General features: G+C 39.5%; 1 protein-coding gene across 3 annotated transcripts in view; it reads right to left on the bottom strand.

Moving 5' to 3' along the window:
• Positions 1-387: 387 nt before the first annotated feature.
• SPHKAP (SPHK1 interactor, AKAP domain containing) overlaps positions 388-12,100 on the bottom strand; it is a 123,512-nt gene continuing 111,799 nt past the window's right edge. For 2 of the 3 annotated variants that reach the window (XM_067740320.1, XM_067740319.1), the window contains 3 exons: positions 11,440-11,492; positions 11,168-11,352; positions 388-2,276 (listed from right to left, as the gene is read on the bottom strand). In XM_067740320.1, the coding sequence (XP_067596421.1) occupies positions 2,133-2,276; positions 11,168-11,352; positions 11,440-11,492 (382 nt within the window). In that variant the 3' untranslated portion in view covers positions 388-2,132. The other variant, XM_067740321.1, reaches the window with a different exon arrangement.

The raw sequence follows: 12,100 nt of genomic DNA, 5'->3' as shown, positions 1-12,100 counted from the left end.
TGTAAATAGTGCTGCAATGAACACTGGGGTGCATGTGTCTTTTTGAATTATGGTTTTCTCTGGGTATATGCCCAGTAGTGGGATCGCTGGGTCATGTGGTAATTCTATTTTTTGTTTTTTACGGAACCTCCATACTGTTCTCCATAGTGGCTGTATCAATTTACATTCCCACCAGCAGTGCAAGAGGGTTCCCTTTTCCCCACACCCTCTCCAGCATTATTGTTTGTAGATTTTTTGATGATGGCCATTCAAAGAATATTTTCTTATTCAAAAATTGAAAGTGGAACTGTAACACTTGTCTAAGGGATAAATCTACCTTCACCCAATTTCACTGTGACTATTTTTTCTCTGAGGCGCTTAAGCTCTTGGAGAAAAAATGATCAACAATTTGGCAACAAAAATTTATTGATTAGTTTGCAACTTTAGGTACGACAAATATAATTTCATCACATGATTATAACTCAGTATTTGTGCTTTGTAGGATAAGTAAACATTCATTTGAGCACAACAAAAATCTACACAGAATATTCAGGGGTTGTGTAAAAAATAAACATATCCTTTTCCATTTAATACCATGAAGAACTTTCAGTTTGAGATGGTGGATAAATGTTAAGATTTGACATTTGTTTAATGTGTCAAATTAAACATACAATCTAAATTTGGACTATTTTTAATAATAAATGCCTAAAGAGTCCTGGAAAGGATTCCTGGCGTGGGTGGTAGGGAGGAAATAGAGTTTCCAATGAAGCTTTCTTGACATTTCAAGAAATGTCAATTTCTTGTCAATGTGGATGACACACAAGGCCAGCATTGATGGGGTGGGGTCTTGTTCACATTTAAAATTACTTCACAATCTTAAAAATAGTGTAAGAGCATAGTATCTCAGGAAATCTTTAATAAACACTTTCTTTGATCAAGAAGATAAAAGCCAGTCTAGCTCATTTAGTTGAAGGGAAAGAAGACTTACTGGGGAGAAGTTAGATACCTTTATTTTTCAAAAGAGTAAATCCCTGTTTTTAAAATACTTAAATGTGATAATATTTTCTTTCTCTCAAATTAAATGCTAGTATCCTTAAATCAGGAAGTCTATGATCCTAACTGGTTATGTCGAATCCTGCATCCATCATTATAAATGTCATAAGACTAGCAAGTCTGCCGTACGGGTACTTTTATAATGAAACCACAGAGCTCAAGAGTCAATATATGACTTAAGACAATAATCTCTTCATATTTTATGAACCTCTTAAGGTTAGCTCAATATATTATTTAAGATAACAATCTCTTCATAATTTACAATAAAAATAAAATGAAAGTTTAGATTTTATATAATTTAATATACAAGCAGATTTAATCTCAAAAGATGCTCTTTTGTAAGAAAGCTTCTTCCCTTTGGGTAAGAGTTCTGTAATCATTTTACTCATGTAATATATAGAAGGAAACAAGACAATCTTTGATCTTTCTCTCTCTCAGCTGAACACCAATCGTTTTCTGATTAGCTAGGAACCCAGATATTATTGGGAGATGTGGAATATTTATCAGTGGGCTGTAGTGGATAAATGAAATCACCTTGGTAGAGGACACTGATAATACTCTTGCATTTCTGTTAATAACCACTGATAATGGTCTGAAGCTGGAAAGCTTTTATATCAAAGTTTTGGAAATGTCTTGCCCATATCTTAAGTATTTACCTGGGCTGACAGACCCCTTAATCTGCTCAAAAGAGTAAAATAAACATTACAGCAGAGTTTATAAAATGATTTTGACCAGTGACTTTGTTTCCAGTCGATTCACATAATTGGAGACATTACATAACATTTTATATTATTAAAAATATGTAAGTGCAACTTTCCTGGAGTTTGGGCCTAGTTATAAGTTTTTCATTTGGGCCCATTAAAATTCTGTTTTTTTCCAGCCATTCTAATACAAGCTCCTTTGAACTCACCCACCGGTTGTATTGATTTGTACAGACTGGTATTTTGCTTTTCCTCAGATTTATTCGCTGTGCAGCAGACTTGAACAGCAGATTTTTTCATAGCTCTGTTAATGTGATGTGATGTTTTGAGAAAATTTAGAGCAAACCACTGTGATCTAAGCTGGAATGAAGGAAGGGGTACCCTAAAGGCAGAGCCGCCTTATCCCAGTTCCAAGAGCCAGTCAAAGAGACTCGGGGTCCCATCCTTCTGCTCCTCACGCATTTTGTAGTACTGAACAACTGCATGAAAGATATCTCCCACTTTCCAGGCCTTCTGATGAACCAGCTGCACGACATCTAGAAACTAAAGTAAAGCACAGGGTTAGGCTCACATATCACAGAGGGTCCTCAAAGTTATATCGTTCAAATGCTCTTCCAAAGCCAGTGGCTCTCCAGGTTATTTTTTAATATCTCTAGTGACAGCACACTATATTCTAGGACAGTCTATTTTCTTTTTAGACAGTTCAGATAATTAGCGAGTTCTTTCAACTGAACTGAAGTGTTCCTCACAGCAGTTGCCATCTTTCGATTTTGGGAGACTACATGGAATTCTTCTTGCCACGATCTATCTTTTAGATATTTGAAGAGTTTCCTCAGATCTGCTTTCCTCGGGGTTGGACTCTCTCTAACAGGACTGTAGAGCATGGTTCCCAGTCCCTTCTGTCAGTGTCACAGATAAGTTCTCATTGGATGTATACATTTAGGCCAAATAAACTGTGTTACACTTTTGGGTAGGGTTATTTACCGGTTCCTCAGTCCATCTTGAACATTTCCCTCCCTCTTCATCAAGTTTCGAGAGACACTGGCTTTCCATTGGAACAGGAAAAGCACAGATTGAGGAAACATCTTAGATTCGTCACCTGGTGAATGGTACCAGCTTCAGCTGGCCACAACGTAGAAAGTTTATGACTACAGGTGCATTGTGAGTTGGGGGTGGGAAGGTGGGAAAAGCATTATAGATGGTTCCCTTCGTGAAACCGTGGGATGAAGCCCAGAATGAAGGCTTCTCAAACTCCTTAGTCAGATATGTATAAAGCAAACTAATGATTATAAGAGCCCAAACCTGCAGGAAGTATCTACTTTCATGCATGTTATCTCATTTAATTCGGTCAACAACCCTGTAAAGCAGGCATTTAAAGATGAAAAACTGTGGGTTTGTGAGATGAAAAGTTGGCAGTAGGATGCACGGTCTTCTAACACTCCAGCCCAAGCTCTTTCTACTATTGCACCACATGCATTTTGGTCGTAAGAGAATAAGCCATTGATATTTATTTGGAACACTGGGAGAAAGGATAAGCTGGGAATCCGGTATCGTTTAATGAGGAAGAAAAACCTATTTGTTAAAAAAGATGAGGGCTGTAGTTTAGTTACTATTTCTTCAATGTTTCCTTCTAGAATGTCTTTCCTCTGCTCATTTCGCATTTGTTCAGACTCTCAAGATCAGCCGGAAAGTGGAATGCTAACTTTTTTCTGGTCTTTTCCTCCCCGCTCTTCAGTTTGCATTTGCTAATTCATTTCAATTGCTGAGAAGTTGTCTTATAGAGAGCTACTACTAAATTACGTGTCTTCTCCCAGCTGTGGCGGCACCAACTACTGCACAGTTACAGAAATCAGTGCTTTATTGTACTCACTCGCCTTCTGTTGGCTTAATCAGAACAAAGCAATTCTCTAGGCTGGAAAATAAAATGCTTAACTTTTAATACATGGAAACATAAACATCATCTAAAAGATGATGTAAAAAAGGAGACCAATGGGAAGCTGATGGCAACTGTATTACAGAGAGTAAATGTCCCAGGAAAGGACATCGTCTTAGCCACCTCTTTATGTCTAGTGTCTGCACCTAATAGGGGCTCAATAAATATTTGCAGAATGACAAAAGGGATGAACAACCAAATGTGAGTCAAATGCATTCAAAATGATCAAGAAGGCTATTTGAAATATGGAGTGACATCCAGAATCATTGAAGATGAACCTTGTCTAAATATTCATTCTTGAGTTTTATATAATGTATTTGCACATATATAGTTAAAAATTAGCATGCACATCTTGGGGCTTCTTACTCAATAATTTTCTACTGATAGGATGCTCCAAAAAGATGATTGGGGGGCCATGGATCTAGGCAAAGGCTGGGCAGAGCCTAGTCTGGTGCAATGGTAGTAGGCAAGGAGGAGAGTCAAAGCTGGTCATGGGACAGGTGTCTCATCACACTGTGCCTGGGAGTGGGCATGTATATTGTGGGGGTAAGGTGCCTAGGACCTCTCTTCACTGGTCACTGTAACAGCCATGGAATGTTAGTGCCAATCAGCTCCATCAGTCTCAGTGATAGAATTTCAGAGACTATTAGTTGTCTGGTTTCCCTCAAAATTCTGCCTAGCTTTCTGTCTGTTAGATCTGAAATTTTAGACAGCTTAATCCTTTAGGTTAAGGCTTTGCTCAAAACAGGAATACCCTCAGAAAGGGGAACATTACAGGTGATTACTAGTAATTTACGGAGAGGCGTAAAAATAATTTTGTGAGCTGTTACTTGTTTCTTGGTGTGTATGAAAGATCCCAGGCATGTTTTCTATTGGACAAAGTGGTAAAAACTTAAGGCCTCAGGGAAAGGGGGAGAAAAGCTAGGATGTCTTTGCATGATTTGGTTAATCAGACTTTCCCAGCTCTTACTGGAAGTCTAGAAATTAGATGCTCCTAGTGGAGAGGACTTGAACATCAAGTTTCTGAGGTCTCACTGAGAGAGGCTCATAATTCATTGGCTTCAAGATTTCCCTCCAGGGTCATAAGTGGTCTTAGGCTAGACTCATCCCTTGAGGGTATTTGCTCTTCCTTAACATGTCTTATAAAGAAACAGTCAATATAAAGTAAACAGAAATAGAAAATTAGCCTTAGCACTTTTCTTTTTTCTTTCTATACACACTGGTTCACTGGGCCACCATCTTATTCCCAACTTTTATCTCGCAGGTATTGCTCTGAGAAAGAATCAAAATTCTAGAGCCGATGCCAATACTGGCTAAACCTTTCCCAGAAGGCTGTCTGCTTCAGACCTTTCTGGAAGCCCAAGATTAGCTACTTTCCATCTATTTGGGGCTTGCTGAAGCAGGGTCTCCCACTGTGGTGATGACCATAATATGTTGTTGACTGGCCAAAGTTGTCAAAGTGCCCCATCACCTAGGTCGAATGGTCACACGCTAGAATCTGTCTCATGATTTCTAAATCCAGGCCAATATCCCAATAAAGCAATTTTCAAAAATGATCTGGCCCCACTAAATATAGCATGCTTTTAGGCCATGATGACTTCATCTCAGACATCGAGACCTTGAACCATCTGTGGGGCTGATGAGCAGGGAAGGTCTTACACTTTCTTTTCTTCCTTCATTTAAAAAAAATTCTAGACAAAAATGAAGCTAAGATTGTGAAGAAACCAGAAAAGGACATTTCCAGCTCATTACTACAGCCTTGAAAAACTGCATTCTATTTAGCAGCTGGTTCTAGATCTTTCACTGTATCTGTCCATGTTTTTGACTTGGGAATTTCATAATCAGCTTTAGTGTGTCAGAGATCTGAGTTTTTCTTTCCAATTTCCAATTTTCATTTCCTGCTATTTCACAATCAATAATAATTAGGTTCCCTTCCTGTGTATCATAGTTGGCATTTCCATGAACAAATGTTTCATCTTAGGTAACTAGAAGAATTTCTATCCTGTGATGGCGTATCATTGGTAGACTCATTTGAAGAAAAGTATCACATGGTAGATGCCTTGTATATTCTCAGGTGCATTTACTAAATTAGATTAATTGTTTACCAAATCATATGGTGGAATCTATGGGAGTTGTTGCAAGTCGTATGGATTTTTAAAAACATTCAACTTAGGTTTCTGAAAGCAGACACCTTCTTTTGCTCCAAGGTGAATTCCACTTGATTAAGCACAAGTGAGCTGGTCTTTATATTGCTCCTGCAATTATGGCCTGTAGAGTCGTGATTCTCAGCCTTGGTTGTACCCTAGAACCCACAGGGACCTCGAGAAAACCCCAAAGCCTGGGTTTCATCCCGAGAGGAGAGTCTGATTTAATTGGCTCACCCACTGGGGTCTATAAAAGCTCCCCAGGTGATCCTAGCACACACTGAATTTGAGAACAATGACAAAATATTCAGTTCAAGGCAGACAGTTTCTTACATTCACAAACGAAGAGACAATATCTGTTATGGACTGAATGTTTGTGTTCCCCCCCCTTCCCCACTCCCATTCATAGATTGAAGCCCTAAGACACAAATATGATGGCATTAAGAGGTGGGGGCCTTTGGGAGATAATTAGATTTAGATAAGGTCATGGGGATGGGGCTCCCATGGTGGGATTTATGCCGTTATAAGAAGAGGAAGAGATGCCAGAGCTCTCTCTCTGCCACATGAGGGCACAGAGAGGAGGAAGCCCATCACCAGGAAATGCATCTGCTGGCACCTTGATCTCAGACTTCCTAGCCTTCAGAACTGTGAGAAATAAAATGTCTGCTGTTCAAGCCACTCTCTATGGTGTTTTGTTAGAGCAGCCTGAGCTAAGACAGTATCTAATTCTTCCTTATTTTTCCTTCCTTTGTCATGTATTTTTTTCAAAACTGAGACTTAAAGTGTAGTATTTTGGGGAAAGTTAGGTTAACAGTAAATGCCATCAACGTTTTCTCTCTCATTCTCTTCCCACTGCTTTGTATATGGAAAAGAATAAGAAATTAAAGGCGAGGCCACTCCTCTCCTGACTCCCACTTTCTTAGGAAGGTAAGTTTACATCTGTTTCCTCTTTGCACATTCTGTTCTATGCACTGCCTTCAAGAAAAGCAAGTAATTCTCAAAATGAGCTTAAAGATGAGAAAGGCACCTGATTTATTGCAAGGCCAGTCATCAGCCCATTCTAGCTCACAGAAGCTCATTGAATTTAAACAGAAGTAAAAGAGCTAGAGAAAATAATGCTTTGGCTTCAAAAAAGCAGAACAGCGCTTCCCTGGTGGCGCAGTGGTTGGGAGTCCGCCTGCCGATGCAGGGGACACGGGTTCGTGCCCCGGTCCGGGGAGATCCCACATGCCGCGGAGCGGCTGGGCCCGTGAACCATGGCCGCTGAGCCTGCGCGTCCGGAGCCTGTGCTCCACAACGGGAGAGGCCACAACAGTGAGAGGCCCACGTGCCGCAAAAAAAAAAAAGCAGAACAATTAGCTAGTTGATATCTGTTTTTAAAAACAATTGCTCTCAAGATTCCCCCCATCCCTGCTTTGAATTAAGTAGATTAAATTTAATTGATGTCAAGGTCATTGTGAATTAAATTCACAAACTGTTTTAGATTTCAAGGTGTTGGAATTCTCAGCAGTCTTTCCTCTGGAATTTAGCATACTTTAAAGCCACCTCAAATTCTGCCACTCCTTCAAGATATTTCTTATGGAAGGGAGTCTCAAATTTTGGTGTTCATTAGCATCACTGTACTTGAGCAAAGATGTTAAAAATGCATATCTCTGGGCCCCACTCTTAGAAAGTGAGTTCCAAGAAGGGGTCTAGGAATATGAATTGTAAATAAGGGTCCCAGGTGACTCTGTGCGTTTGGCTCATGGTCACAGGGTGAGAAGTACTGTTTCAGTGTGCTTCTCGTTTTCCTTGTCCAGAATAAGCTCCCATCACTTTCACATTTGGTCTTTACAACCTGAGCCTCTTGGTTTATGTTCTCCCTACCTTGGGTCCTTCCTAGACTGGAATGTGAACTCCAAAAGGGTAGGATATTTTGTCTCTTTTGTTCCCTGTGTCCCCAGAGCCTAGAACAGTGGCTGGAATATTGTACATATTCGATAAACTTTTCATGAATGTTCCGACTGTACGACATTCAAGTGGACTTGGAATTTTAATGATTAGACAGAACACTAAAAGAGAAAGCTTGAAAAGGTGTCATTTATCGGAGAGGAGTGACAGTACAGTGGGCACCCAGAATGTTTGGAATTTGCCTTTTGAATAGAAATAAGGCTGGAAGTAGTTATAAGCTGACATTAGGTGCCCTTCAACTCCAAGGCCAAGTTCACCGGCAGTGGTGGGAAGGATGAGCTGCTTCAGTATTCATTCATGATATCCTCTGTCATTTTAGTTCATGCTTGAGACCACCATCAAGGGAGGTGTGTTGGCTAAATTAGTTTATCCAAAAAATTCAGAATTTACACAGATAGGGACTCAGGGTATGTATCTGTGAACGGTGTTTCATACTCTAGTGACAGTGGGGGAATGTCATTGCTGAACTTAACAGAGACATTTCTTTAATCTTCTCCAAGCCAATGAGGAGCTAATGAGACACTGCTGCTCTCAAGTGACACAGCCTCCTCGGTAGGAAGCCACAATCTCTCTTCCACACCACTTGAAAATGGCCACTTAACTTCCTGGCTAATTTAAAAACAATCAGAATGAGGTCTTCAAATGCGTTATCAGTAAAAGAAAGGATGTCAAAATTTTACATAACGGTTTGCTTTATTTCACCAGTTCTGTCATAGAACTGGGCACAGGCAAGTGCCCTTTTACGGAGAAGCCACTATGTGTAGAGAACCCTAACTGACTCGGAAAAAAACTGTTAGAAGATTCAGTCCATAAAATTACATTACTTGGAAATAACCTCCTTGAACTGATGCTAAACAGGAGTGAAACATCATTAATGTTTATCTTGATAACACTAGTGGAACATTTATATTCTCAGAAAAATAGTTATGAGCAAAGACAGGCATCCTCTTTGAGAACTGAAAATCAGTGGGGATAAATAAATATTGTGTCAAAACATCATGTACATAATTAAGGTGTTAATGACATACTCCTTGTCCTTTCATCTAAGGGGAATTTATGAGACATATATTCACATAGAGTGTTATGTTGTTTCTTCAAAATGGTGGATTGTATAAAAATCTACTCCATTAAGAGACCATCTGAAAATGCACCAGGTAATGCTTTTATTCAGGGAGAGGCTTGAGATAAATTTGGAAACCAAACTGCCTTTCATTTTTCCAGGAAACTGAGAATGTACTCTGGCTGAGAATGTTCTTGTTCTCCTCCCCATGGCAGGGGGTCTTGGGATTGTGTATGGCAGGAGGGAGGGGTCAAAAGTGAAGTGCTCTTTCACTGCATCCTTTGCACTAGGCAGGCTGGATGGTAAGGTGGAAGGAGAACTTATTAAATAGCAAACCACTCATCACCTTGCAAATAAAGGTATGCCAAGCATAGGATCGTATCTAGATCCAGAGAGCGTAGAGCTGTAGGCAGTTCTAGGCCTGAAGAGAAATATGAATTACTGGCTAGAGAGAGAGGCTGAAGTGGAAGAGGGCATGGAAAATAAACTAGGTCTCCTTCTCGATTTTTTTCAGTAGCCAATCCCATTGGCTGGGGATGCAGACATAGATACGCTGTTCTAATTACCATGTGCCTGAGGAAAAGGGTAGAGGACCTTTAATTTCAGGCTGTAGGATTCTGGCAGTGAGGGTTAAAATGCAGTTACACATTTTAAAAATCTAGATTGTAACTCAAAGGCAATCTAACTTGAGAGAGACGCACTACTGACAGGTATCTGTGGAGAAAGTGGGGTTCTACCACTAAGCTCAAATATCACTATCTGAGGACTCTCTCATGGACTAGCTTTTGAGTACTGAGTTGCTCATCAGTAAAAAAGGGACAATAATATCCATTCTGCTCTTTTCACAGCATTGTTGACAAACAAGTATAATGAGTATGTGGAAGTGACTATAAGACATTAAAAAAGGCACGGTGGCAGAGATAGGCAGTATCCTGAAGCAGTTTCCAAGATTTTCTGCCCTAATCCTCAGTACCATGAATAGAATGAGATAATTATGCCCTTATTATGTTATCTTAAATGGCAAAAGGGACTCTTCAGTTAATTTTGAGTCAATCAAAAGGGAGGCTATCTGGTGAACCTAATCTAATCCAATGAACCCATTAAAAGCAGAGAGTTTTCTCTGGCTAGTGGCAGAAGAAGTAAGAGAGACTGACAGCATGAGAGCATGAAGGGACTGTGTGACAAGAAATTGGGCAGCTTCTAGAAGCTGAGAGTGGACCTCAGCCAATAGTCAGCAAGGAAATGGGGACTTTAGTCCTACAACCACAAGGAAGTCAGTTAGGACAACAACCCTAACAAGCTCGGAAGCTCATTTCTCTCTACAGTTTCCAGATAAGTGCCCAGCCAGGCTGACATGTTGATTTCTGCCTCGTAAGTCCCTCAGTAGAGAGCATGGAAGTCACCCAAACTTCTGACAACAGAGCTGGGTATTGTTGTTTTAAGTTAGTAAATTTGTGACAGTTTGTTACACAGAAATAGAAAACCAATATAGCAACATTATTATTAATTTGAATTTTTTAAAAACATGCTTCTAAATTATGGAAAATTGAGCTTGAAGACATTGGTAGATGGATTCTTGCTTTAATCTTAATAACTGAGATTCTACAACAGTAAGTGGCTGGTCTTAGAGAAAGGGAGTTAGAGTTGCTATTAATTTAGATGTTGGCTAGGGATCTATTTCTTAGCTTTATATTTCTAGGTGGAGAAAATAATGAGAAAGCCCATCCAATGCAAATCTGTCCCATAGGGAACTAAAAATGCCTTCTCTTTGACGCCATGCCATAGTTTAATTATCAGGGTGGCCTCACATTGCTGATTATTGGCTGAGGTCCACTCTCAGCTTCTAGAAGCTGCCCAATTTCTTGTCATGCGGTCCCTTCATGCTCTCATGCTGTCAGTCTCTCTTACTTCTGCCACTAGCCAGAGAAAACTCTCTGCTTTTAATGGGTTCATTCAATTAGATTAGGTTCACCAGACAGCCTCCCTTTTGATTGACTTAAAATTAACTGAAGAATCCTTTTTGCCTTTCCTTCTCTACTTTTTATTTAAATGAATGTTATGAAGAGGTTGGTTCCAGAGTGAGGAAACACACACAAAAATAAGACTCTTAGAAAACTATCCTGTCTCCTCAATTTACTTTTTCATCATCACCAACTAGCTAAGACAAACCGACGGTCAAAGAATTATCATGATTATATTAATGCAGGTGGAAGGTTTCAAAGTTCTAATCACAATTTTAAGGTGAAAAGTCAAGGAAAAAATTTAAATGGGTTAACTGGGCATTTACTGAGTTTTAAGCAGGGATAAAACACAAAGCCTTATGGTATACAAACAGGGAACACGGTACCTTTTCGATTCTGTTTTCTTGAGATTTCTTAAAGTAGATAGTGGGGATCCCGAGTTCAGAGGCAGCTATCCACTGCAGAGTGGCTCGAAGCTCAGTGTCAGGACATTCTGGCTCCAGGTCAAAGTTGATCACCAGCAGGCTCCCCTGGCGGCTGGCCTTTCCCACTGGCATTCCAGAGGCACGTTCTGAATGCAGACACAACTGCCTTACTATACTGTCCATACGAAGATCACAGGCAAATTGTGTCTCAAAATTATGAGAACGTGGCTTACCCTCTATGTTTTCTGACTGTCCTTTAAGAATCTCGTTTTCTTCTACTAATTCACTTTGGGAGAAAACAACAATATATGGTTGGTAATGTTTAGGAAGAGCAAGCTGTAAGTGCTAGATGAGGTGATGTGTCTTATTGATCTAAAAGCTTCAGAAGTTTCATATATTTATTGTTTTTGTGGAATAAACTAAACCAATACTAGGGAAATACCAACGTGGCTATTACGTAGGACTACTGGGTCTGCAATGAATAACACTACTCCTAAAATAAAGGCTAGATAAACTGCATGGTTTTAGTTGGGATAATTGGTGTGGGAGACTCTGAGAGATGCAATTTTTCTTCTTCTTGACCTCCTTTCCATAAACCTTCACAGGTTTGAACAGTCAAGGAAGGATTTTGTAGGTATCTAGATCAGATTTGAGGACTTATCCTTCTTCTGTATTTGCTTGTCATTTACAGAACCATATATTTCCATCTTGAGACAATGATATTTTTCTATACTATGATAGCAACATAAACTTGCATTTTCATTTAGGAAAATATTTTTCTACCTATACTTGGTTCTTTGACCTGAAATAAGGGAAAAGACAATCACAAACTTTAGAACTTAATAAGGGTGACAAAATATCTCAATTAGTTGAAAATTTTCTTTTTCTTTCTTT

The sequence above is a fragment of the Pseudorca crassidens genome, chromosome 6 (genome assembly GCF_039906515.1).
Source record: "Pseudorca crassidens isolate mPseCra1 chromosome 6, mPseCra1.hap1, whole genome shotgun sequence".
NCBI classification, from domain to species: Eukaryota; Metazoa; Chordata; class Mammalia; order Artiodactyla; family Delphinidae; genus Pseudorca; species Pseudorca crassidens.
Note: the sequence above shows the minus strand (reverse complement) of the source record. Positions and strands in the feature narration are given on the sequence as shown.